Source organism: Ranitomeya imitator, chromosome 2 (genome assembly GCF_032444005.1).
Source record: "Ranitomeya imitator isolate aRanImi1 chromosome 2, aRanImi1.pri, whole genome shotgun sequence".
Taxonomy (NCBI): domain Eukaryota; kingdom Metazoa; phylum Chordata; class Amphibia; order Anura; family Dendrobatidae; genus Ranitomeya; species Ranitomeya imitator.
Window position 1 is genome coordinate 345,560,780 of NC_091283.1, and position 25,819 is coordinate 345,586,598.

Genomic DNA, 25,819 nt, shown 5'->3' on the forward strand with positions numbered 1-25,819 from the left:
AGACCCCCCTGACAAGCCCCATAGCATCTGTGTGGTGTGCCATTATTAGTGACACACCACTGGCTGTGGCCCCTGAGGCAGCAGGGGCCCTTAGCAGCTGCCGACCCTGTATGCCAGCAGATGTCAGGGCCTGGGCCCACTGGAGAATGTCCCGGTGGGCCAGTCCGACCTGGTATACATGTTTGGTATCTGCATGCTCATAATGACCTGGAGAATCATCAATGGCAGGTCAGTTTTAGCATTTGGTGAACAGATTAAAAAAAAATAAAAAACAATTGTGGAACTACACTTTTTTTTTTTGCAATTTCGCCGCAGTTTCATTTTTTCCCATTTTTCAGTACATTATATGGCAAAACCAATGGGGTCAATCAAAAGTGCAACTCGTCCCGCAAAACACAAGCCCTCACACGGCCATACTGATGGAAAATAACAAAGTTATGGGAGCAAAAAACAGAAACACCCAAGGTGGTGAAGGGGTTAATTGATGTGATCTACTGGGTCACTTTATTATTATGGCGGAATTACAATTTGTTTTTCACCATTTCACTTCACTTGGGATTATTTTTTTCTCCCATTTTTCAGTAGTAACATGAAGGGAGACTTCCATTATTACTTTTCAGCCTGCAACAATCAGTCCTTCATGGGAAAATAATGTTTTATGATTTTTGGAAAGGAAAAATGAAGGAAACTGGAAAAATGTCCCAGTCTCCAAGGGGTTAAGAGGTGTGAAATAGAGGAGATCCCAGGAATATACATTACACAGCAGTAGGGCGAGTGTCTCCTGTGTCTCCTCGCTCTCTGCTCAGGTCATTAGGATGGTCACCGAAGGCTCTTTCCAACCTGGAGGGGATGGAGCTGAGGAAACCTTGTTGGAAATCCGGTGTCAGAAACACATAAATGATCGGATTCAGGCAACTGTTGAGACAAGCCAGGCTGGTAGTAATAGCGTTTACTATATGGTATGTTATGTTATACCAATAATAGATTATTATGTAATCTCCATAATAGGATATTATGTAATCTCTATAATACAAGTCTATTAGTGGCCAGATGTAATACGGAAACCAGCAGATGAAGAAACACGATATAACAGCGGTGATGATCCTGGAGGATCTCTGAGATCTCTGGGATCTCTTACTTTTTCTAAGTTTGTAGAAAATGGTGACATAAGAGGTGACGATGATGAGAAACGGGATTACACACATTATAACTAATCTGATCCACTGAGTGGTCTCATGTAACTGTGGGTTATAAGGAGATGTATAATAATAATATACACACCATTCACGTAGCTCACCTACATGGTATCTATACACGTAATATACAGCACCGGCCACAGTGAAGCTCAGCCCCCAGATGATCGCTGCAGTGACTCTCACCAGATTATGAGATCTATGGACTTTGGCCCAGAAAGGCCACATGACGGACACCCAGCGGTCAGTACTCATGGCCGTCAGGAGGAGAACACTGGCGCTCATGTTCACATTAAACAAAACAATGTTCACTATACAATATGCAAAATGTGTCTGGGGTGAGGAAAATGCAGCCCAGTCAGCAATTCTCAGGGGGAGAGATGAGCAGCACAGGAAGTCCGCGATGGCCAGGTGGAGGAACCACACGGCACTGATTGTGTTCTTCATCCTGAATCCGGCAATCCAGATGACTAATCCATTACCGATAATCCCGAGAGCAAAAACAATGCTGAATAATGTCATGGACGTCTTCTGTAGAATCTTATTATAATAAAAATAATAAGAATATCTTTCGTCGTATCCGTCAGGTGACCTGAGGAGACAGAACAGGGCAGACATTTGGGGAATGAAGAGTTTATAGTTCCATCAGTTTCCCCCTTGTACCTGGAGGACGGGGCTCACATCACAGTGGGGTCACACTGTAGGAAGGTAAAAAGGCTAATCTGTAATACATATGGCCGTACATCCAGACACCTCCCAGGTAAAGGGACGGACCATGCACATTCTGGCCACGCACCTGACCACGCCCATTTCCCTTTTCTCCCCCAGGCAGGAGGAGTTGTCAGAGGGGCCCTGGCAGTGAGGGACATTCAGCAGACGTCTGAGACTGCCGGGGGTAGACCCAAATCCAGGACTATCCGCTGTATTCGGGACAAGTGGGACTAGAGATGGATCCCGGTGTAACTGGCCAGATTATACCCCCCGCCCAGAATATACCCGGGGTTACAGTGGCCTAATCCAGATTATACCCCCCTCCCAGAATATACCCGGGGTTACAGTGGCCTAGGCCAGATTATACCCCTGACCAGAATATACCCGGGGTTACAGTGGCCTAGGCCAGATTATACCCCCCTGCCCAGAATATACCCGGGGTTACAGGGGCCTAGGCCAGATTATACCCCCCGCCCAGAATATACCCGGGTTTACAGTGGCCTAGGCCAGATTATACCCCCCGCCCAGAATATACCCATGGTTACAGTGGCCTAGGCCAGATTACCTGCCGCCCAGAATATACCCAGGGTAACAGTGGCCTAGGCCAGATTATACCCCCCGCCCAGAATATACCCGGGGGTTACAGTGGCCTAGGCCAGACTATACCCCCCGCCCAGAATATACCCAGGGTTACAGTGGCCTAGGCCAGATGATTATACCCACCGCCCAGAATATACCCAGAGTTACACTGGCCTAGGCCAGATTATACCCCCCACCCAGAATATTCCCAGGGTTACAGTGGCCTAGGCCAGATTATACCCCCGCCCAGAATATACCCAGGGTTACAGTGGCCTAGGCCAGATTCCCTCTCCCCCGCCCAGAAAAAAATAATCCACAGGTCCCAACTAGAGATGAGCAGGACGCACAGATGACGTCCTGCAGGACCTGGGGGATCAAAAGCCGCTCCGGGGACACTGGAAGGTAAGACATTCGTGGCCTCCTGTCCAGCCGCCAGGTACCACAAAAAAGCACAAAGTGGAAAAAATAAAACATAACTTTTAATACACAAAAGTAGATAAAAACAAGCCACCCAAGTGAACACTTAATACGGGGCCAAGTCACCACCATATATAATGGACATTGAAAGATGACAGGCCCTACACGGGATTAAAAGTTTCCAGCAATATATGCAGAATCAATCTGGGATAAGGTACCCAAAGGAGCTGTTCAACAATATATAAAACAGCAACTGACCCTATGCAACCAGACGCATATAGACACAATAGACAGTAATCAGCATGTACTGTAAAATATGCTTACTGTACTAATAAACAAACAGGAACGGTCTCACCAATTCCATAAGGCAGGCATCAGAGCATCGGATTTTCTTTAGTCAGACAGACATCCGGACCATGAAGAGATGACAATCCCTATGTCAATCCCTGTGGGGCTACAATAAGCTATCCCCCAAGCTCCTGCCCTTACAAGGGCAGTCCACATCTACCCCTGTAAACATATGCCCTGCACTCTCCCTGTGTTGTCCCGACGCGTTTCTTCCAAGCTCAAGTCATCAGGGGACTTGCTTGTATGAGGAGATTAAGTGCTAATAACAGAGGGACATAAAGTCCTGCCCCCCTCTATACTGTCCTGCAAAGAGTGGATAGGCTAGGCCGTTCTTAAATAAGAAATGTGAAACAACATATCACACTCCCCATTGGGCGATCTAAATACATGGCAGCTGGGAATAGTTAGGGTAAACAATAAAAAAAAAAAAAAGCGGCAGCACACTGTATACTACATAATATATGTGACCCGGCACTTGATAAACACACATAAATACATAGGAGTGGAACACTCACAGTTCCGGTGATATCACACGCCCAGCACCATGTGGAGCATGTGTCTCCGCAACAATGGAGGTATTTCCGGTCCTGCGTCCCAGAACCGGAAGTTAACGCTGCCTAGCAACCGGACAATACACACTCTAGAGTTACGCTCAATGAAATAGCAAAATCCTTTGCACAACAAAGAGGAGCGGTCCCGGACGGGCGATACGTCACACTACATATCAAAAAGTGTGCACTAAATGCGGCCAGCGATACCCAAACCGGAAGTATCGCCAAGTGGAGTGCGTAACCATGGAGGCGTTTACGGTCCTGAGTCCCAGTTATTGGTACCTGGCAACCGGACAACGCATTATAGAGTCGACCTAGCAGCCGGACAAACAAATCCTCAACGCTACAAAAAAGAGAGGCGGTCACAAGAGGGCTACATGTCACATTATGAGTCCAAAAAAAAGTGCGGTCAGTGATACCAAAACCGGAAATCACTGATAACCGGCAGACGGTGTAAAATACAAATGGTGCGGTGAAATAACCGCCGCAACTATACAGTTGTAGTTTAGATGATTATTGATGGTATGTATGCAAAACAGCACTAAAACAAAAATACTCATAAATTGGCACCCAGAATAACATAAATGGTGCAATAAATACACCACCTCTACTGTATGACCAAGTGCTAGGATAATAGAATGTCTCACAACAAAACTCATAAAACATAGTAAAACACATTTAATCTATCATAAGATAACAATAAGCGACAGAAACAAGAGTGTTAAACTATGCATATATTTATACCACAATAAACATAAGGCTAAAAATAATCATAAAGCCTAATAACGGTTCCCAGATCAATGGGACTAAAATGTGGACACTAGAAGAGACAATGTGTGCTGAGTAAATAACCCTAAAAAGAGTAGTTCATGCGGCTCACTGAATAACTGATATCTCCCCACATATAACGTGTGGGGGTGTCACGATTCCCACCGTGACCGTCACCCCTACGTCACAGATTGAGGTGACTTGAGGCCAACAGACGGCTATCACATGTGCAGGGGGCTTATCTTAGTTATCCCTCCACTGCTACAATGTGATGAAACAACACACACAAGGCTATTGACCTCTTAGTTTACAGCAGGGGCTTATTCTAGGTATCCCACTGCTTTTCTGTATACCACGAACTGCAGGGATTTATGTATATCCCACTTACAGTACCACTTAACACTTGCAGCTCTCTGGCGCCCCCCTTACTCTCAGGTCAGATTAGGTACTGCACCCTGGGTAATTAGTCGCCAGAAAGGCTGCCTGCTATGTACTAGCTATTGGGCACGCTGCAGCGACGCGATAACTACTCCCACTCAGGCAGGAACAATAATTATTAACCCCGCAGCCGCTTCAGCATCACCCAAAAGTCTGCACACTATCGGTATCACTGCCACCAGCTTCGATTAAACGGGTCCGAAGCTAACCCAACACAACAGTAACAGTAGCGTATTTTCCCTTCAAGAGACTTAGGGTACAGTTTAGAACAGGAGAACGGACTAATATATAATATTATATCCCATAAAAAATTAGGCAGTGCTTTATCAAAAATATTTTATAAAGATGTTATAAATGAGACAATTGCAAATATGTACAAGGGTAATTATGAAATAAACAGGGAGTAAATAAGAAAAGGTAACACTCACATGTTCTCAGTTCAGGTCAGGCAAAACCATGCTGCAGGCAGACCCCCAGATGTCCCAATGCATAGTACAGATCAAGTCCTCAGGCAACAAAACTCCAACTGCTGGCTGGGTTAAGTGTGGGGGCTTATATACTCCAGCCTTGGGGCATCACTAATGATATTCACTGAGGTCTCCGAGATATTTACGTTGTGAGACTCTCAGGACAAAGACATTCCTGACTAAGAAGGGAGGGACCACAGGTGGCTTTGCATGATTGGTCACCTGCAGTGTAAGGCCACACCCTGCCCACACACAGCTTCAGGTTACCCAGTGTTTGTCCTAGGGCTGATTGGTTGTATTCAGGAAGGGAAAAAAGAGGGGGGGTTTTACAGCGACCATGTGTTTCACAGCACCATGGTTAGCGGTGCCGAATTCCCTCAGCTATGGTGCTAAAAGGCAGAGAAACTACTACCGATTTTATACATTGTCCTCACACCTCCCCTTTTGGTCTGCGCTAGGGAGGCAGAACCCCACGGTATGCCTCCATGAGCACCTCAGTAGGTTCACCCTGGCGGGACAGTCCATCTGCATTCCTATGCTCTTTGCCCGTTTTATGTTCAATGGTGAAGTCAAACTGCTGAAGGGCCAGGCTCCAGCGTAGCAACCTGCCGTTGGTTCCACACATGGCGTTTAGCCAGCGCAGAGGGTTGTGGTCGGTCACCACAGTGAAAGTGTGACCGTACAAGTAGGGCTGCAAGCGCTGCAGGGCCCAGACTATGGCCAGGCACTCCTTCTCGATTGTGGAGTAGGCCACTTCCCTCGGCAAAAGTTTCCGGCTCAGGTATAACACGGGGTGCTCTTGGTCCTCCGAGTCAACCTGGCTGAGCACAGCACCAAGGCCAAACTCGCTGGCGTCGGTCTGCACCAAGAACGGTCGACTGCTGTCGACTGCTTTCAACACAGGGGCGTTGCACAGTGCGGTTTTCAACGCCTGGAAGGCCCCCTTACAGCCATCTGTCCAGTTGACGATGTGGGGTAGCTTCTTCCTGGTGAGGTCCGTCAAAGGTTTTGCCAGGCTACTATAGTGCTTTACGAAGCGCCTATAGTACCCTGCAGTGCCCAAGAAGGACATCACCTATTTTTTGGTCACGGGAGTGGGCCAGTTCACGATCACTCCCACTTTGTCAGGCTCTGGCTTCAGGGTGTTCCCGCCTACTCGGTGCCCCAGGTAGTGAACCTCCCTCATGCCCATCTGACACTTTCCCGGCTTGATAGTCAGTCCTGCTTGGTGAATTCGCCTGAGCACCTCCTCGAGATGCTGCAGGTGTTCCTTCCAGGAGGGACTGAAGATGGCAATGTCATCCAAGTACGCCACGGCGTACGTCTCCAGTCCCTGAAGCAGGAGGTTGACCATCCGCTGGAAAGTGGCAGGGGCATTCTTCATGCCGAAGGGCATGACCGTGGACTCGTACAGTCCAAAGGGTGTGATAAAGGCGGACTTTTCCTGCGCCTCGGGGCTCAGGGGAATCTGCCAGTATCCTCTACTCAAATCCATTATTGTCAGGTATTTTGCGCCAGCTAACTTCTCAAGCAGCTCCTCGATGCGTGGCATGGGGTGCGCGTCAGAGGCTGTGATGGCGTTGAGTCCCCTGTAGTCCACGCAGAACCGAGTGGTCCGGTCCTTCTTTGGAACGAGAACTACAGGTGAGGCCCACGCACTCTTTGACCGTCGAATCACCCCCAGCTGTAACATCTCATCAATCTCTTGGCGCATAGTCTGCTGCACCTGGTCAGAGATTCGATAGGGTGTTCGCCGTAGTGGGGCGTGATTCCCGGTGTCCACCTCGTGGACTGCTAACTCAGTCCTCCCAGGTCGGTTGGAGAACACGACCCGGAAAGGTTCCAGTGTGGTTTGCAACTGCACCCGCTGGGGTTCAGTTAACGAGGCGCTTACCTCCACATCCTCGATGGACCCATTGGCCTTGGCTTGGGCCAGCAAGTCCAGGAGGGTGTCTTCCTCACCGTCTTCGGGCAAGCTGCAGACCGGTAGGACGAAAGGTTCACGTTCGTGATGAGCCTTCATCATGTTGACGTGAAAGGCCTTTTGCCTACCCCGAGCGTGGTCAAGCGTGACCACGTAAGTGACTGGGTTGAGCTGTTGGTGGACGACGTACGGGCCCTCCCAGGCGGCCTGAAGCTTATCCGTTGGTACGGGGACCAGCACCCACACCTTTTGACCCACGTGGTAGGTCCGATCCCGGGCGTTCTGGTCGTACCAGTGCTTCTGATCAGCCTGAGCCTGCGTCATGTTGTCATGCAACAACTGCGTCAAGGTCTGCATCTTGTCACGGAAGCGCATGACATACTCCACTATGGACACTTCAGAAGGGTTCGGCTCCTCTTCCCAGGATTCTCTTACCAACCCAAGGGGTCCCCGGACTCGCCTGCCATACAGGAGCTCGAAGGGGGAGAACCCCGTCGAGGCCTGCGGAACCTCTCGGTAAGCGAACAGCAGGTGTGGGAGGTACCGCTCCCAGTCGCGCCCTTGGGTCTCAACCAGCATGCGTAGCATCTGTTTGAGAGTACCATTGAAGCGTTCACACAAGCCATTGGTCTGTGGGTGATACGCACTCGATACCAGGTGCTTCACCTGCATTCTCTTACAGAGAGCCTCCATTAGGCGAGACATAAATTGGGTCCCTTGATCAGTAAGCATTTCCCTGGGAAATCCTACACGTGAAAAGATGGCCTACAGGGCATCTGCCACCTTATCTGCCCTAGTTGAGGACAGAGCTACTGCCTCTGAGTACCGGGTAGCGTAGTCTACCACAGTAAGGATGTATTGCTTTCCAGAGCTGCTGGGGACAGCCAGCGGGCACACAATGTCCACCGCGATCCTCTGGAAAGGCTCCTCTATCACTGGCAAAGGGATCAGGGGAGCCTTAATAGCAGGCCCCGCCTTCCCCACTCTTTGACAAGTGATACAGGAGCGGCAGTAGTTTGACACATCTGTCCCCATCTTAGGCCAATAGAAGTGTTGAGACAGCCGGGCCTTACTTTTGCTGATCCCCAAGTGTCCAGCTAGTCGGATCTATTGGGCAATCCGCAACAACTCACCCCGGAATTGCTGCGGGACGACCAGCTGTCTTTCCCTCAACCACTCCTTTTGTGATTCTCCGGGTACTGTCTCCCGGTACAACCTTCCTTGTTCCCAGAACACCTTCTCCTTATCAGCCTCGGAGAGTGCGTCCCGGCAAGTTGTCTCAAACTCTCTAGGCTTGCATCTGTGTGCAGAGCGGCCTGAAACTCCTGGCTAGGGGAAGCCAGAAGCGATGTCAGGGTCCCTTCCCCACGGGAACCCTCTTGGACCTGCTCTGGGTCCACCTCTGGTTCAGTCACAGTGGTGACTGAGGAGGGTCCGGAAGGCTGACAGTTATCTGCGTTCCGGGCACTCTGACTGCGGGTGACCGCAGCTACATAGGCTGTCTCCCCGGGAGTTTCTACAGACCCATCAGCCGGCGCTGCTATGGGCTCTACCTCCCCATCCACCCCCAACACTTCAGGGGCAGTGCTACTTATGGGCCAGTTACCTTCCTCGGTGGCACTGGTCACTTTCATGGCGTCACCTTCCTCACGGTTCCCATGCATCTCCCCATTTCCTGTAGCACCAACACTTGCCCCTGTTAGGGGTTCCTCAGCCGTCTCACTCCGCAGAGCGACGTGGCTGGGCACACCTGTACCTATGGACACATTAACCTTCACAGAAAAATCATTATCAGGTTCAGCTGGCACAGGTACAACATTTTCACCATCAATCCTAGGGAAAAAATGGTTATTAGATGCATCATTACAAGATAAAGCATGGTCAGGTAACACATGCGATCTCCCATCATCATCATCATCATCAGGGTTAACTTTACCCTCATTAGTAGATTGGGGAGGGGTGTCAGGGACGTAGTATGCAAACATCCTCCCCAAATCAGTCCCCAACAAAACATCAGTGGGCAAATTATCCGACAGCCCCACTTCCTTCACCCCGCTCCCAGCACCCCAATCAATAAAAACCCGGGCCATCGGTAAGGGACAGCGGATGCCCCCAATCCCAGTGACAGTTAGGGTTTTCCCCGGAATGATTTCTTCAGGGGCCGCCAGTTCGGGTCGGATGAGGGTTCGTTCAGCCCCGGTGTCCTTGAGGCCTGTAGCAACATGGCCTCCCACAGTGACGGGCTGTACGCTGTCACACACCCTCCCAACCACACCACCCACCAAAAGAACTGCTGCATTAGGCCCTGGGGCCTTGGCTGGGGGGTTCTTCGGCCTGTCTGGACAGAAGGTACTGATATGCCCAGGCCGCTTGCAGTAGTAACACTGGCGAGGTTCGGTGGTAGGTCTGGTGTTGTTGGCCACAGGGCCAGGACCTCTGGTGTGCTGGCTGGCAGGGGTACTGGCGTTGGTTGCAGGCTTACCCCCTCTCCAGCTGGTGGTGACTGGCTTCCGCACTTCCGATCTACGGTTGGCCTCATAGGCATCGGCAATCTGCGCTGCTTTCGTCACGTCTTTGGGTTCTCTGTCCATCACGAACTGTCGCACCTCAGCTGGGCAAAGATGAAAGAACTGGTCTTTGATCATCAGGTCTCGCAGCTGTGCAAAGGTGGTCACTGACAGTCCTTGGGTCCACTGGTCAAAGTGGGTCCCCAGTCCATGCACCACATCACTGTAACTGTCGGGTGGGCCACGTTGGAGGGTCCGGAACTTTCTACGGTACACCTCGGGTGTAAGCTGGTACTTGGCTATCAGAGCCTGCTTGATGGCCTCATAGTCACCATCTTGTTCTTGAGGGAGGGCAGCAAACGCCTCCAGAGCTTTACCTCTCAGCCCTGGTGTCAGGTATCGGGCCCATTCCTCTGTAGACAGCCGGTACTGTCTGCAGGCTTTCTCAAAGGCCCGCAGAAAAGTGTCCAAGTCTCCGTCCTTCTCCATAACAGGAAAGTGATCGGGCCGGGGCTTAGGTATCTGAGCGCTGCTGGGCTCGCGGCTCTGGGCGGTGGAAGGCATCCCCCCTGCCGGAGCATCTCCAGTTCATGTTCTCGTTGGGCTTGGCGCTCAGCCTCCCGCTCGGCTCGCTGGGCCTGAGCCTCTCGCTCGGCTTGCCGCTCGGCTCGGGCCTCTCTCTCAGCTCGGGCCTCTCTCTCGGCTTGCTGGGCCTCCTGCCGGTATTGCTGAATCAGCTGCCGACGTCCCTCATGGTCGTCAGTGGGGAATTCTTTCAAGGCCGCCTGCAGGTGGGGGTCCAATTCGCCCGGATTGCTAACAGGGCCAGCATTCAGTGGTTGGACCTCTGCTGCAGCACCACGTTCGCTTGTGCTGGCATCTGCGGCCTCTGAGCTCTGAGATTGGTCTCGAGCGGCTTCCCATTGCACCAGATCTGCGACCAGTTGGGCTTTGTTTTTGCTTGCAAAGTCAATGTGCTGTGACTTGCATAAGGCGACAAGGGTGTCTCTGGTCTGCTGCTCATAGAAGGTTTCTCCCAGCACAACCATGGTTGCCAAATAAAAGATAGGATAGAAAAACGAAGAGAAGGGAGGGGATAATTACCCGTACGCAATTGTCTCAAGACTAATAAAACACTGAGTTCGTTCTCCAAACTTATTTGCGCAGAGTGCTCGCAAGAACTTTCTGCAAGTTTTTAGTGAGAGGAATGATTACTCAAACCAAATCACTAATGCTCTAAGATATCCCACCGCCTTGCCACCAATTGTCACGATTCCCACCCGTCACCCCTACGTCACAGATTGAGGTGACTTGAGGCCAACAGACGGCTATCACATGTGCAGGGGGCTTATCTTAGTTATCCCTCCACTGCTACAATGTGATGAAACAACACACACAAGGCTATTGACCTCTTAGTTTACAGCAGGGGCTTATTCTAGGTATCCCACTGCTTTTCTGTATACCACGAACTGCAGGGATTTATGTATATCCCACTTACAGTACCACTTAACACTTGCAGCTCTCTGGCGCCCCCCTTACTCTCAGGTCAGATTAGGTACTGCACCCTGGGTAATTAGTCGCCAGAAAGGCTGCCTGCTATGTACTGGCTATTGGGCACGCTGCAGCGACGCGATAACTACTCCCACTCAGGCAGGAACAATAATTATTAACCCCGCAGCCGCTTCAGCATCACCCAAAAGTCTGCACACTATCGGTATCACTGCCACCAGCTTCGATTAAACGGGTCCGAAGCTAACCCAACACAACAGTAACAGTAGCGTATTTTCCCTTCAAGAGACTTAGGGTACGGTTTAGAACAGGAGAACTAATATATAATATTATATCCCATAAAAAATTAGGCAGTGCTTTATCAAAAATATTTTATAAAGATGTTATAAATGAGACAATTGCAAATATGTACAAGGGTAATTATGAAATAAACAGGGAGTAAATAAGAAAAGGTAACACTCACATGTTCTCAGTCCAGGTCAGGCAAAACCATGCTGCAGGCAGACCCCCAGATGTCCCAATGCATAGTACAGATCAAGTCCTCAGTCAACAAAACTCCAACTGCTGGCTGGGTTAAGTGTGGGGGCTTATATACTCCAGCCTTGGGGCATCACTAATGATATTCACTGAGGTCTCCGAGATATTTACGTTGTGAGACTCTCAGGACAAAGACATTCCTGACTAAGAAGGGAGGGACCACAGGTGGCTTTGCATGATTGGTCACCTGCAGTGTAAGGCCACACCCTGCCCACACACAGCTTCAGGTTACCCAGTGTTTGTCCTAGGGCTGATTGGTTGTATTCAGGAAGGGAAAAAAGAGGGGGGGTTTTACAGCGACCATGTGTTTCACAGCACCATGGTTAGCGGTGCCGAATTCCCTCAGCTATGGTGCTAAAAGGCAGAGAAACTACTACCGATTTTATACATTGTCCTCACAGGGGGTGATTGGGATCGTGTGCTGCTGCAGCAGGAGGCCAAGTGGACTTTCTACTTAAACACTGTGAGCCCACATGGCCTTAACGACCAAATCAATTATAGCTGCTTTGTTTGAAGGGCCTCCCGGCCTCCCTTTGCAGCCTACTTTCTGATATTTTACAGTTTTCCAGTACCATCGTGCCTAAATCCTTAATTATGTCATCCAATTATTGTTTATGGGATTCGCTATATTTACAATACAATATGCTATTCACCATATCAAATTTCCATGGGCCTCTTTTTGCATGGTTTGTACACTTTGGATAGTTGGGGTATTTTTTGATTTTATGTGATATCAGTGAGCCGCATGAACTACTCTTTTTAGGGTTATTTACTCAGCACACATTGTCTCTTCTAGTGTCCACATTTTAGTCCCATTGATCTGGGAACCGTTATTAGGCTTTATGATTATTTTTAGCCTTATGTTTATTGTGGTATAATTATATGCATAGTTTAACACTTTTGTTTCTGTCACTTATTGTTATCTTATGACAGATTAAATGTGTTTTACTATGTTTTATGAGTTTTGTTGTGAGACATTCTATTATCCTAGCACTTGGTCATACAGTAGAGGTGGTGTATTTATTGCACCATTTATGTTATTCTGGGTGCCAATTTATGAGTATTTTTGTTTTAGTGCTGTTTTGCATATATACCGTCAATAATCATCTAAACTACAACTGTATAGTTGCGGCGGTTATTTCACCGCACCATTTGTATTTTACACCGTCTGCCGGTTATCAGTGATTTCCGGTTTTGGTATCACTGACCGCACTTTTTTTTGGACTCATAATGTGACATGTAGCCCTCTTGTGACCGCCTCTCTTTTTTGTAGCGTTGAGGATTTGTTTGTCCGGCTGCTAGGTCGACTCTATAATGCGTTGTCCGGTTGCCAGGTACCAATAACTGGGACTCAGGACCGTAAACGCCTCCATGGTTACGCACTCCACTTGGCGATACTTCCGGTTTGGGTATCGCTGGCCGCATTTAGTGCACACTTTTTGATATGTAGTGTGACGTATCGCCCGTCCGGGACCGCTCCTCTTTGTTGTGCAAAGGATTTTGCTATTTCATTGAGCGTAACTCTAGAGTGTGTATTGTTCGGTTGCTAGGCAGCGTTAACTTCCGGTTCTGGGACGCAGGACCGGAAATACCTCCATTGTTGCGGAGACACATGCTCCACATGGTGCTGGGCGTGTGATATCACCGGAACTGTGAGTGTTCCACTCCTATGTATTTATGTGTGTTTATCAAGTGCCGGGTCACATATATTATGTAGTATACAGTGTGCTGCCGCTTTTTTTTTTTTTTATTGTTTACCCTAACTATTCCCAGCTGCCATGTATTTAGATCGCCCAATGGGGAGTGTGATATGTTGTTTCACATTTCTTATTTAAGAACGGCCCTAGCCTATCCACTCTTTGCAGGACAGCATAGAGGGGGGCAGGACTTTTTGTCCCTCTGTTATTAGCACTTAATCTCCTCATACAAGCAAGTCCCCTGATGACTTGAGCTTGGAAGAAACGCGTCGGGACAACACAGGGAGAGTGCAGGGCATATGTTTACAGGGGTAGATGTGGACTGCCCTTGTAAGGGCAGGAGCTTGGGGGATAGCTTATTGTAGCCCCACAGGGATTGACATAGGGATTGTCATCTCTTCATGGTCCGGATGTCTGTCTGACTAAAGAAAATCCGATGCTCTGATGCCTGCCTTATGGAATTGGTGAGACCGTTCCTGTTTGTTTATTAGTACAGTAAGCATATTTTACAGTACATGCTGATTACTGTCTATTGTGTCTATATGCGTCTGGTTGCATAGGGTCAGTTGCTGTCTTATATATTGTTGAACAGCTCCTTTGGGTACCTTATCCCAGATTGATTCTGCATATATTGCTGGAAACTTTTAATCCCGTGTAGGGCCTGTCATCTTTCAATGTCCATTATATATGGTGGTGACTTGGCCCCGTATTAAGTGTTCACTTGGGTGACTTGTTTTTATCTACTTTTGTGTATTAAAAGTTATGTTTTATTTTTTCCACTTTGTGCTTTTTTGTGATACTTGTTAGTGGGATCATCTGCAGGACCTACACTCTTTATGCAGATTTTGCTTTGTTATATATACAGCCGCCAGGTACCACTGACCTGGACCAGAGACTGGTGTAACAGGCCAGATTATACCCCCTGCCCAGAATATACCCGGGGTTACAGTGGCCTAGGCCAGATTATACTCCCCGCCCAGAATATACCCGGGGTTACCATTGCCCACAGGGCCCCAGGCAGCACACGGGGCCCCAGGCAGCACACCGGATGCAAAGACAGCAAATAGGGTCGCAAGCAGCACACAGGGCCCTAGGCAGCACATGGGGGCCCCAGGTAGTGCACAGGACCCCTGGAAGCACACAGAGCCCCAAGCAGCACACATGGGCCCCAGGCAGTGCACAGGGTGGTAGAGACAGCACACGGGGCCCCAGACAGTACACAGGGACCCCAGGCAGCATACAGGGCCCCTGGCAGTGCACAGGAGCCCCAGGCAGCGCACAGGGGCCCCAGGCTGTGCAAAGGGCACCCAGGCAGTGCATAGGGCCCCTGGCAGCACACAGGTGCCCAAAGCAGCATATACGGGGCCCCATACAGCGCATAGGTTTACAGACAGCACACAGGCATGTAGCACACAGGGGTAGAGGCAGCGCACAGTTGCCCAGACCTCCCAACTGTCCCAGATCCAGCGGGGCTGTCCCGATTTTGACAGTCTCCTCGCGGTCACAGCCGGGATAATACTTGTTTCACACTGCACTGAATGTGATTCACCGACTGGTTGCTAAGAGACATCGGGTAACTTCGAATGGCTGCTCTGTGCGGACAGGACCTGTGATGAGGTCACAGGAGGGGAGGAGTCGGGTCACATGATCAGGGGCCTCAGTGTATGCAGGACTCTGCTGTGCTGGTTGTCATGGTGCTGGAGGAGGGGAAGTTTGTGTGGGGTCAGGAGGGGTTTACAGGGTGGATGTAGCAGAGCCGCGTGTGTACGAGGTGTACGGAGTGGAGCAGTGTGTGTACAAGGAGCGGAGCCGCGTGTGTACGGAGCGGAGCGGTGTGTATACAATGTGTACGGAGCGGAGCCGCGTGTGAACTTGGTGTACGGATCGCAGCCGCGTGTGTACGAAGTGTACGGAGCGGAGCCGTGTGTGTACGAGGTGTACAGAGCGGAGCCGCGTGTGTACGAGGTGTACGGAGCGGAGCCGCGTGTGTACGAGGTTCGGAGCGGAGCCGCGTGTGTACGAGGTGTACGGAGCGGAGCAGTGTTTGTACGAGGTACGGAGCGGAGCCGCGTGTGTACGAGGTGTACGGAGCGGAGGCGTGTGTGAACTTGGTGTACGGATCGGAGCGGCGTGTGTACGAAGTATACCGAGAGGAGCCGTGTGTGTACGAGGTATACGGAGAGGAGCCATGTGTGTACGAGGTGTACAGAGCGGATCCGCATGTGTACGAAGTGTACGGAGCAGAGCCGCGTGTGTACGAGGTGTACGGAGCAGAGCCGCGTGTGTACGAGGTGTACGGAGCGGAGCCGCGTGTGTACGAGGTGTATGGAGAAGAGCCGCGTGTGTACGAGGTACGATGCGGAGCCGCGTGTGTACGAGGTGTATGGAGCGGAGCCGCATGTGTAGGAGGTGTACGGAGCGGAGCCGCGTGTGAATAATGTGTACAAAGTGCAGCCGCGTATGTACGAGGTGTACAGATCGGCGCCGCGTGTGTATGGAGCGGAGCAGTGTGTACTTGGTATACGGTGCGGAGCCTCGTGTGTACGAGGTGTACAGAGCGGAGCCGTGTGTGTACGAGGTGTACGGTGCGGTTCCGCATCTGTACGAGGTGTACGGAGCGGAGCCGCGTGTGTTCGAGGTGTACGGAGAGGAGCCACGTGTGCACGGGGTGTACGGAGCGGATCCGCCTGTGTACGAAGTGTACGGAGAGGAGCCGTGTGTGTACGAGGTATACGGAGAGGAGCCGCGTGTGTACGAGGTGTACAGAGCGGATCCGCATGTGTACGAAGTGTACGGAGCAGAGCCGCGTGTGTACGGAGAGGAGCCGCGTGTGTACGAGGTGTATGGAGAAGAGCCGCGTGTGTACGAGGTACGATGCGGAGCCGCGTGTGTACGAGGTGTATGGAGCGGAGCCGCATGTGTAGGAGGTGTACGGAGCGGAGCCGCGTGTGAATAATGTGTACAGAGTGCAGCCGCGTATGTACGAGGTGTACAGATCGGCGCCGCGTGTGTATGGAGCGGAGCAGTGTGTACTTGGTATACGGTGCGGAGCCTCGTGTGTACGAGGTGTGCAGAGCGGAGCCGTGTGTGTACGAGGTGTACGGTGCGGTTCCGCATCTGTACGAGGTGTACGGAGCGGAGCCGCGTGTGTTCGAGGTGTACGGAGAGGAGCCACGTGTGTACGGGGTGTACGGAGCGGATCCGCCTGTGTACGAAGTGTACGGAGCGGATCCGTGTGTGTACGAGGTGTACGGAGAGGAGCTGCGTGTGTACAAGGTGTACTGAGCGGATTCGCGTGTGTACGAAGTGTACGGTGCAGAGCTGCGTGTGTACGAGGTGTACAGAGCGGAGCCACGTGTGTATAAGGTGTACAGAGCAAAGCCGCGTGTGTACGAGGTGTACGGATCGGAGCCGCATGTGTACGAGGTGTATCGAGCGGAGCTGCTTGTGTAATAATAATCTTTATTTTTAATAATCTTTATTTTTATATAGCACTAACATATTCCGCAGCGCTTTACATTTTGCACACATTATCATTGCTGTCCACGATGGGGCTCACAATCTAAATTCCCTATCAGTATGTCTTTGGAATGTGGGAGGAAACCGGAGTGCCCGGAGGAAACCCACGCAAACACGGAGAGAACATACAAACTCTTTGCAGATGTTGTCCTTGGTGGGGTTTGAACCCAGGACTCCAGCGCTGCAAGGCTGCTGTGCTAACCACTGCGCCACCGTGCACAAGGTGTACGGAGCAGAGCCGCCTGTATAGGAGGTGTACGGAGCAGAGCCAAGTGTGTATGAGGTGTACGGAGAGGAGCCGTGTGTACGAGGTGTACGGAGCGGAGCCGCGTGTGTACAAGGTATGCAGAGCAGAGCCGCATATGTACGAGGTGTACAGAGCAGAGCCACGTGTGTACGAGGTGTCCGGAGCAGAGCTGTGTCTGTACGAGAGGTACGGAGAGGAGCTGCGTGTGTATGAGGTGTACGGAGAGGAGCTGCGTGTGTATGAAGTGTACGGAGAGGAGCCGCATGTGTATGGGGTTTACTGAGTGGAGCATCATGTGTATGGAGCATCATGTGTGGCCATTATACAGTATGGAGCATCATGTGTGGCCATTATACAGTATGGAGCATCATGTGGGGCCATTATACAGTATGGAGCACTGTGTGGCCAATATACTGTATAGAGCATCATGCAGGGCCATTATACTGTATGGAGCATCATGTGGGGCCATTATACTGTACGCAGCATCATGTGTGGCCAATATATATGTCACGATTCCTCACCTCTGCCACCAATATGTCCCGAATCCGGACCGCTGCCACCAATATGTCACGAATCCGGACCGTGACCGTCACCCCCACGTCACGGATCGGGGTGACTTTAGGCCAACAGACGGCTATCACATGTGCAAGGGGGCTTATCTTAGTTATCCCTCCACTCCACAATGTGATGGAAAAAAAACACAAGGCTATTGACCTCTTAGTTCACAGCAGGGGCTTATTTTAGGTATCCCACTGCTCTCCAATCTCCCACGAACTGCAGGGATTTATGTATATCCTGCTTACAGTTCCACTTGAAACCTGCAGCTCTCTGGCCCCCCCTTTCTGTCAGGTCAGATTAGGTACTGCACCAAGGGTAATTAGTCACCAGAAAGGCTGCCTGCTATGTACTGGCTATTGGGCACGCTGCAGTGATGCGATAAACGACTCCCACTCAGGCAGGAACAATAATTATCAAAGCCTCAGTCGCTAACGACACCCAAAGGCCTGCACACTGTAAGCTGCCGCCAGCTTCGATTAAACGGGTCCGAGGCTAACCCAACACAGTAGCGTAAGTTTTTCTAATGCCTGTGTCTCCACTACAGAACATGTCATATCCATAACAAACCCAGCATTCATCTCGTATTAACCTTGGCATTCTAATTAGATCAAATATGTTCTATTTGTGATGCATAATTACCGAGAAATCCCTACTTTTTACCTGATGGAGTTAAAAGCTCATGTTTACCGTGATGGATAGATGCTCCGATGGACTTTAGCAATATCTATTTAATATTCTTTTAGCCCCAGTCATTGGCCCAATATCTTACAATAATGGAACAAAGGACTTCCATGTTTTAAAAGGTAGATCAGACCAGTTTCTGCAGCTATGCCAGTCGTAAAAATTCTTTTGGGAGGGGTATGAGGAATTTGGGAGCTGAAAGTCAGGAATTTGCAGCTAAAAGCCATAAAAGCTGTTGCAGAATCACCCCAAGAAGGGGTCTTTAGCCCACGCATGCTAGCAAGAAAACTAACTTATGATATTTCATACAATATCCTGACACCTCCCCCTTTTGGTGTGCGCTACGGAGGCAGAACCCCTTGGTATGCCTCCATGTGCACCTCAGTAGGTTCACCCTGGCGGGACAGTCCATCCGCATTTCCATGCTCCCTGCCCATTTTGTATTCAATGGTGAAATCAAACTGCTGAAGGGCAAGGCTCCAGCGTAGCAACCTGCCATTGGTTCCACACACATGGCGTTTAGCCAGCGCAGAGGGTTGTGGTCGGTCACCATGGTGAAGGTGCGACCGTACAAGTAGGGCTGCAAGCGCTGCAGGGCCCAGATTATGACCAGGAACTCCTTCTCAATGGTGAAGTAGGCCACTTCCCTTGGCAAAAGTTTCCGGCTCAGGTACAACACGGGGTGCTCTTGGTCCTCCGAGTCAACCTGGCTGACCACAGCACCGAGGCCAAACTCGCTGGTGTCAGTCTGTACCAAGAACGGTCAACTGCTGTCGACTGCCTTCACACAGGGGCGTTGCACAGTGCGATTTTCAACGCCTGGAAGGCCCCCTCACAGCTATCTGTCCAGTTGACGATGTGGGGTAGCTTCTTCCTGGTGAGGTCTGTCAAAGGTTTTGCTAGGCTACTATAGTTCTGTACGAAGCGCCTATAGTACCCTGCAGTGCCCAGGAAGGACATCACCTATTTCTTGGTCCCAGGAGTGGGCCAGTTCATGATCACGCCCACTTTCTCAGGCTCTGGCTTCAGGGTGCCTCCGCCTACCCGGTGCCCCAGGTAGTGGACCTCCCTCATGCCCATCTGGCACTTTCCCGGCTTGATAGTCAGTCCTGCTTGGTGAATTCACCTGAGCACCTCCTCGAGATGCTGCAGGTGTTCCTCCCAGGAGGGACTGAAGATGGCAATGTCATCCAAGTACGCCACTGCGTACTTCTCCAGTCCCTGAAGCAGGAGGTTGACATCCGCTGGAAAGTGGCAGGGGCATTCTTCATGCCGAAGGGCATGACCGTGGACTCGTACAGTCCAAAGGGGTGATAAAGGCGGACTTCTCCTGCGCCTCGGGGCTCAGGGGAATCTGCCAGTATCCTCGACTCAGATCCATTATTGTCAGGTATTTTGCACCAGCTAACTTCTCAAGCAGCTCCTCGATGCGCGGCATTGGGTGCACGTCAGAGGCTGTGATGGCGTTGAGCCCCTGTAGTCCACGCAGAATCGGGCGGTCCAGTCCTTCTTTGGCACGAGAACTACGGGGGAGGCCCACGCACTCTTTGACCGTCGAATCACCCCCAGCTGTAACATCGCATCGATCTCCTGGCGCATAACCTGCTGCACCTGGTCGGAGGTTTGATAGGGTGTTCGCAGTAGTGGGGCATGATTCCCGGTGTCCACCTCGTGGACTGCTAACTCAGTCCTTCCAGGCCGGTTGGAGAACACGGCCCGGAAGGGTTCCAGTGTGGTTTGCAACTGCAACTGCTGTGGTTCAGTTAGCGAGGCGCTTACCTCCACATCCTCGATGGACCCACCGGCCTTGGCTTGGGCCAGCATGTCCAGGAGGGTGTCCTCCTCCCCGTCTTCGGGTACGCTGCAGACCGGTAGGATGAAAGGTTCACATTCGTGATGAGCCTTCATCATGTTGACGTGAAAGGCCTTTCGCTTACCCCGAGCGTGGTCAAGCGTGAGGTGACCGGGTAGGTAACCGGGTTGAGCTGTTGGTGGATGACGTACGGGCCCTCCCAGGCTGCCTGAAGCTTATCCGTTGGTACGGGGACCAGCACCCACACCTTTTGACCCACGTGGTAGGTCCGCTCCCGGGCGTTCTTGTCGTACCAGTGCTTCTGATCAGCCTGAGCCTGCGTCAGGTTGTCAATGTCATGCACCAACTGCGTCAAGGTCTGCATCTTGTCATGGAAGCGCATGACATACTCCACTATGGACACTTCCGAAGGGTTCCGCTCCTCTTCCCAGGATTCTCTTACCACCCCAAGGGGTTCCCGGACTCGCCTGCCATACAGGAGCTCAAAGGGGGAGAACCCCGTCGAGGCCTGCGGAACTTCTTGGTAAGCGAATAGCAGGTGTGGGTGGTACCACTCCCAGTCGCGCCCTTGTGTCTCAACCAGCATGCGTAGCATCTGTTTGAGGGTACCATTGAAGCGTTCACACAAGCCATTGGTCTGTGGGTGATATGCACTCAATACCAGGTGCTTCACCTGCATTCTCTTACAGAGAGCCTCCATTATGCGAGACATGAATTGCGTCCCTTGATCAGTGAGCATCTCCCTGGGAAATCCTACACGTGAAAAGATAGCCAACAGGGCATCCGCCACCTTAACTGCCCTAGTTGATGACAGAGCTACTGCCTCTGGGTACCGGGTAGCGTAGTCTACCACAGTAAGGATATATTGCTTTCCAGAGCTGCTGGGGACGGCCAGCGGGCCCACAATGTCCACCGCGATCCTCTGGAAAGGCTCCTCTATCACTGGCAAAGGGATCAGGGGAGCCTTAAGAGCAGGCCCCGCCTTCCCCACTCTTTGACAGGTGACACAGGAGCAGCAGTAGTTTGACACATCTGTCCCCATCTTAGGCCAATAGAAGTGTTGAGACAGCCGGGCCTTTGTTTTGCTGATCCCCAAGTGTCCAGCTAGCGGGATCTCATGGGCAATCCGTAACAACTCACCCCAGAATTACTGCGGGACGACCAGCTGTCTTTCCCTCAACCACTCCTTTTGTGATTCTCCGGGTACTGTCTCCCGGTACAACCTTCCTCGTTCCCAGAACACCCTCTCCTTATCAATCACGGAGGCGGGCGTCTCGGTGAGTAGTCTCAAACTCTCTAGGCTCGCATCTGTGTGCAGAGCGGCCTGAAACTCCTGGCTAGGGGAAGCCAGAAGCGATGTCAGGGTCCCTTCCCCACGGGAACCCTCTTGGACCTGCTCTGAGTCCACCTCTGATTCAGGTCACTGTCAGGACTCTGAACATTTTTTACTTTTGTGCATTACTGCCCTTTTCCAACATGGCGTCCTTGGTCTCATGTGCACTTGTCTCCCTGCTATAAAACTGCACCCCAGCCTTCAGTCTGTGCTAGATTATTCTGCTCTGCAGCCAGCTCCTGATTACTCCCTAGCTTTGCACCTGCTCCTGTGAACCTGTGTTGGAGATTCTGCCACTCTGCGCTGAGTTCCTGCTGCACACGAGTGTTCAGTAATCCTCCTTCATCTGCTGCTCGTGTTACTTCCATCTGCATTTGCTGGACATGTAAGCTGTTTCTGCTCTGCAAAACCTGAGACCATTAACCAGGCCTCCCTGGTTGAGCTAAGATATGATTTGAACTGCCTAATAGCATATCTATCTGTATCTGGACTAGTCAAGGATCTATTCGTGTCAAGTTTCCTCAAGTATAACTGTGCTTCATAGACTTTGTTTGCTATCATCTACCTCTGAAGTTTCCTATTGACTGCTAAGCTGCGTTTTTTATTTGCACCAAGTGTTGTGGACTTGAGTTTCTCTCTGCACCTGTTTGAAGCACCGTGTGATAATATAAACTTTACCACTTATAAAACTGTGTCCTGTTGTCTTGTTCCACGCAAAGAGTCTCCTGAATTATCCCCTATAATTATTACCGTCACACTGATGACTGAGGAGGGTCCGGGAGGCAGACAGTTATCTGCGTTCCGAGCACTCTGACTGCGGGTGACAGCAGCTACGTAGGCTGTCTCCCCGGGGATTTCTACAGACCCACCAGCCGACGCTGCTATGGGCTCTACCTCCCCATCCACCCCCATTACCTCAGGAGCAGTGCTACTTATGGGCCAGTTACCTTCCTCGGTGGCACTGGTCAATTGCATGGCATCATCTTCCTCATGGTTCCCATGTATCTCCCCATTTCCTGTAGCACCGACACTTGCCCCTGTTAGGGGTTCCTCAGCCGTCTCACTCCACAGAGCGACGTGGCTGAGCACTTCTGTACCTATGGACACATCAACTTTCCCAGAAAAATCATTATCAGGTTCAGTTGGCACAGGTACAACATTTTCACCGTCAATCCTAGGGAAAAAATGGTTATCAGATGCATCATTACAAGGTAAAGCATGGTCAGGTAACACATGCGATTTCCCATCATCATCATCATCATCATCAGGGTTAACGTTACCCTTACTAGCAGAATGGGGAGGGGTGTCAGGGACGTAGTATGCATCCATCCTCCCCAAATCAGTCCCCAACAAAATATCAGTGGGCAAATTATCAGACAGCCCCACTTCCTTCACCCCGCTCCCAGCACCCCAATCAATATAAACCCGGGCCATTGGCAAGGGACAGCTGATGCCCCCAATCCCAGTGACAGTTAGGGTTTTCCCCGGAATGATTTCTTCAGGGACTGCCAGTTCGGGTCGGATAAGGGTTCGTTCAGCAGCGGTGTCCTTGAGGCCTGTAGCAACATGGCCTCCCATGGTGACGTGCTGTACGTTGTCACACACCCTCCCAGCCACACCACCCACCAAAAGAACTGCTGCATTAGGCCCTGGGGCCTTGGATGAGGGTTTCTTCGGCTTGTCTGGGCAGTAGGGACTGATATGACCAGTCCGGTTGCAGAAGTAACACTGGCGAGGTTCGGTGGTAGGTCTGGTGCTGTTGGCTATGGGTACAGGACCTCTGGTGTGTTGGCTGGCAGGGGTACTGGCATTGGTTGCAGGCTTACCCCCTCTCCAGCTGGTGGTGACTGGCTTCCGCACTTCCGATCTATGGTTGGCCTCATAGGCATCGGCAATCTGCGCTGCTTTCGTCACGTCTTTGGCTTCTCTGTCCATCACGAACTGTCGCACCTCAGCTGGGCAAAGATGTAAGAACTAGTCTTTGATCATCAGATCTCGCAGCTGTGCAAAGGAGGTCACTGACAGTCCTTGGGTCCACTGGTCAAAATGGGTCCCCAGTCCATGTGCCACATCGCTGTAGCTGTCATGTGGGCCACGGTGGAGGTTCTGGAACTTTACACGGTACACTTCGGGTGTAAGCTGGTACTTGGCTATCAGAGCCTGCTTGATGGCCTCATAGTCACCATCTTTTTCTTGAGGGAGGGCAGCAAACGCCTCCAGAGCTTTGCCTCTCAGCCCTGGTGTCAGGTATCGTGCCCATTCTTGTGTAGGCAGCTGGTACTGTCTGCAGGCTTTCTCAAATGCCCACAGAAAAGTGTCCAAGTCCCCATCCTTTTCCATAACAGGGAAGTGATCGGGCCGGGGCTTCGGTATCTGAGCGCTGCTGGGCTCACGGCCGGACTGGGACGACCCCTGCATTTGCAGTCGAGCTAACTGTAGCTGGTACTCCCGCTCCGCTTGGGCCTCTCACTCGGCTCGCTGGGCCTCTCGCTCGGCTCGCTGGGCCTGGGCCTCTCGCTCGGCTTGGGCCTCGGCCTCCTGCCGGTATTGCTGAATCAGCTGCCGACGTCCCTCATGGTCATCAGTGGGGAATTCTTTCAAGGCCGCCTGCAGGTGGGGGTCCAATTCGCCCGGATTGCTAACAGGGCCAGCATTCAGTGGTTGGACCTCTGCTGCAGCACCATGTTCGCTGGTGCGGGCTTCTGCGGCCACTGGGCTCTGAGAGTGGTCTAGAGTGGCTTCCCATTGCACCAGAACTGCGACCAGTGGGGCTTTGTTTTTGCCTGCAAAATCAATGTGCTGTGACTTGCATAAGGCAATAAGGGTGTCTCTGGTCTGCTGCTCATAAAAGGTTTCTCCCAGCACAACCGTGGTTGCCAAATAAAAGATAGGACAGAAAAACAAAGAGAAAGGAAAGGGATAATTACCAGTACACACAATTGTCTCAGGACTAATAAACACGGAGTTCGTTCTCCAAACTTATTTGCGCAGAGTCCTCGCAAGAGCTTTCTGCAAGTTTTTAGTGAGAGGAATGATTGCTCAAACCAGTTCACTTAGGGTATGTGTCCATGTTCAGGACTGCATCAGGATTTGGTCAGGATTTTACATCAGTATTTGTAGGCCAAAACCAGGAGTGGGTGATAAATACAGAAGTGGTGCATATGTTTCTATTATACTTTTCCTCTAATTGTTCCACTCCTGGTTTTGGCTTACAAATACTGATGTAAAATCCTGACCAAATCCTGATGCAATCCTGAACGTGGACACATACCCTAATGCTCTAAGATATCCCACCGCTTGCTACCAATTTGTCACGATTCCTCACCTCTGCCACCAATATGTCCCGAATCCGGACCGCTGCCACCAATATGTTAGGAATCCGGACCGTGACCGTCACCCCCATGTCACGGACTTTAGGCCAACAGACGGCTATCACATGTGCAGGGGGGCTTATCTTAGTTATCCCTCCACTCCACAATGTGATGAAAAAAAAAACACACAAGGCTATTGACCTCTTAGTTCACAGCAGGGGCTTATTTTAGGTATCCCACTGCTCTTCAATCTCCCATGAACTGCAGAGATTTATGTATATCCTGCTTACAGTTCCACTTGAAACCTGCAGCTCTCTGGTGCCCCTCTTTCTGTCAGGTCAGATTAGGTACTGCACCTAGGGTAATTAGTCACCAGAAAGGCTGCCTGCTATGTACCGGCTATTGGGCACACTGCAGCGACGCGATAAACTACTCCCACTCAGGCAGGAACAATAATTATCAATGCCGCAGTCGCTACAACGACACCCAAAGGCCTGCACACGGTAAGCTGCCACCTGCTTCGATTAAACGGGTCCGAAGCTAACCCAACACAGTAGCGTAATTCCCTTCAGAAGGCTTAGTGTACGTTTTAGAGCATGAAGAACAAACTAGTACTTTAAATATTTTACTCCGAAAGAAGTTTTTATAAAAAAATATAAAAATATTACAAGGATGTTACAAAAGAGACAATTGAAATATGTAAAAGGTAAT

The 25,819-nt window shown here is 50.9% G+C and overlaps 1 protein-coding gene and 1 pseudogene across 1 annotated transcript; both read right to left on the bottom strand.

Annotated features, from left to right (window-relative positions):
* Positions 1-519: 519 nt before the first annotated feature.
* LOC138667427 (C3a anaphylatoxin chemotactic receptor-like) lies at positions 520-1,763 on the bottom strand. Its single transcript, XM_069755637.1, has 2 exons — positions 1,017-1,763; positions 520-968 (listed from the first exon to the last, which is right to left on the bottom strand). Exons 1-2 carry the CDS (start codon positions 1,713-1,715, stop codon positions 756-758), a joined length of 912 nt encoding a protein of 303 aa, XP_069611738.1. The 5' UTR covers positions 1,716-1,763; the 3' UTR covers positions 520-755.
* Positions 1,764-1,776: 13 nt separating this feature from the next.
* LOC138666529 (uncharacterized) lies at positions 1,777-25,200 on the bottom strand (annotated as a pseudogene).
* Between the last annotated feature and the right edge of the window lie 619 nt (positions 25,201-25,819).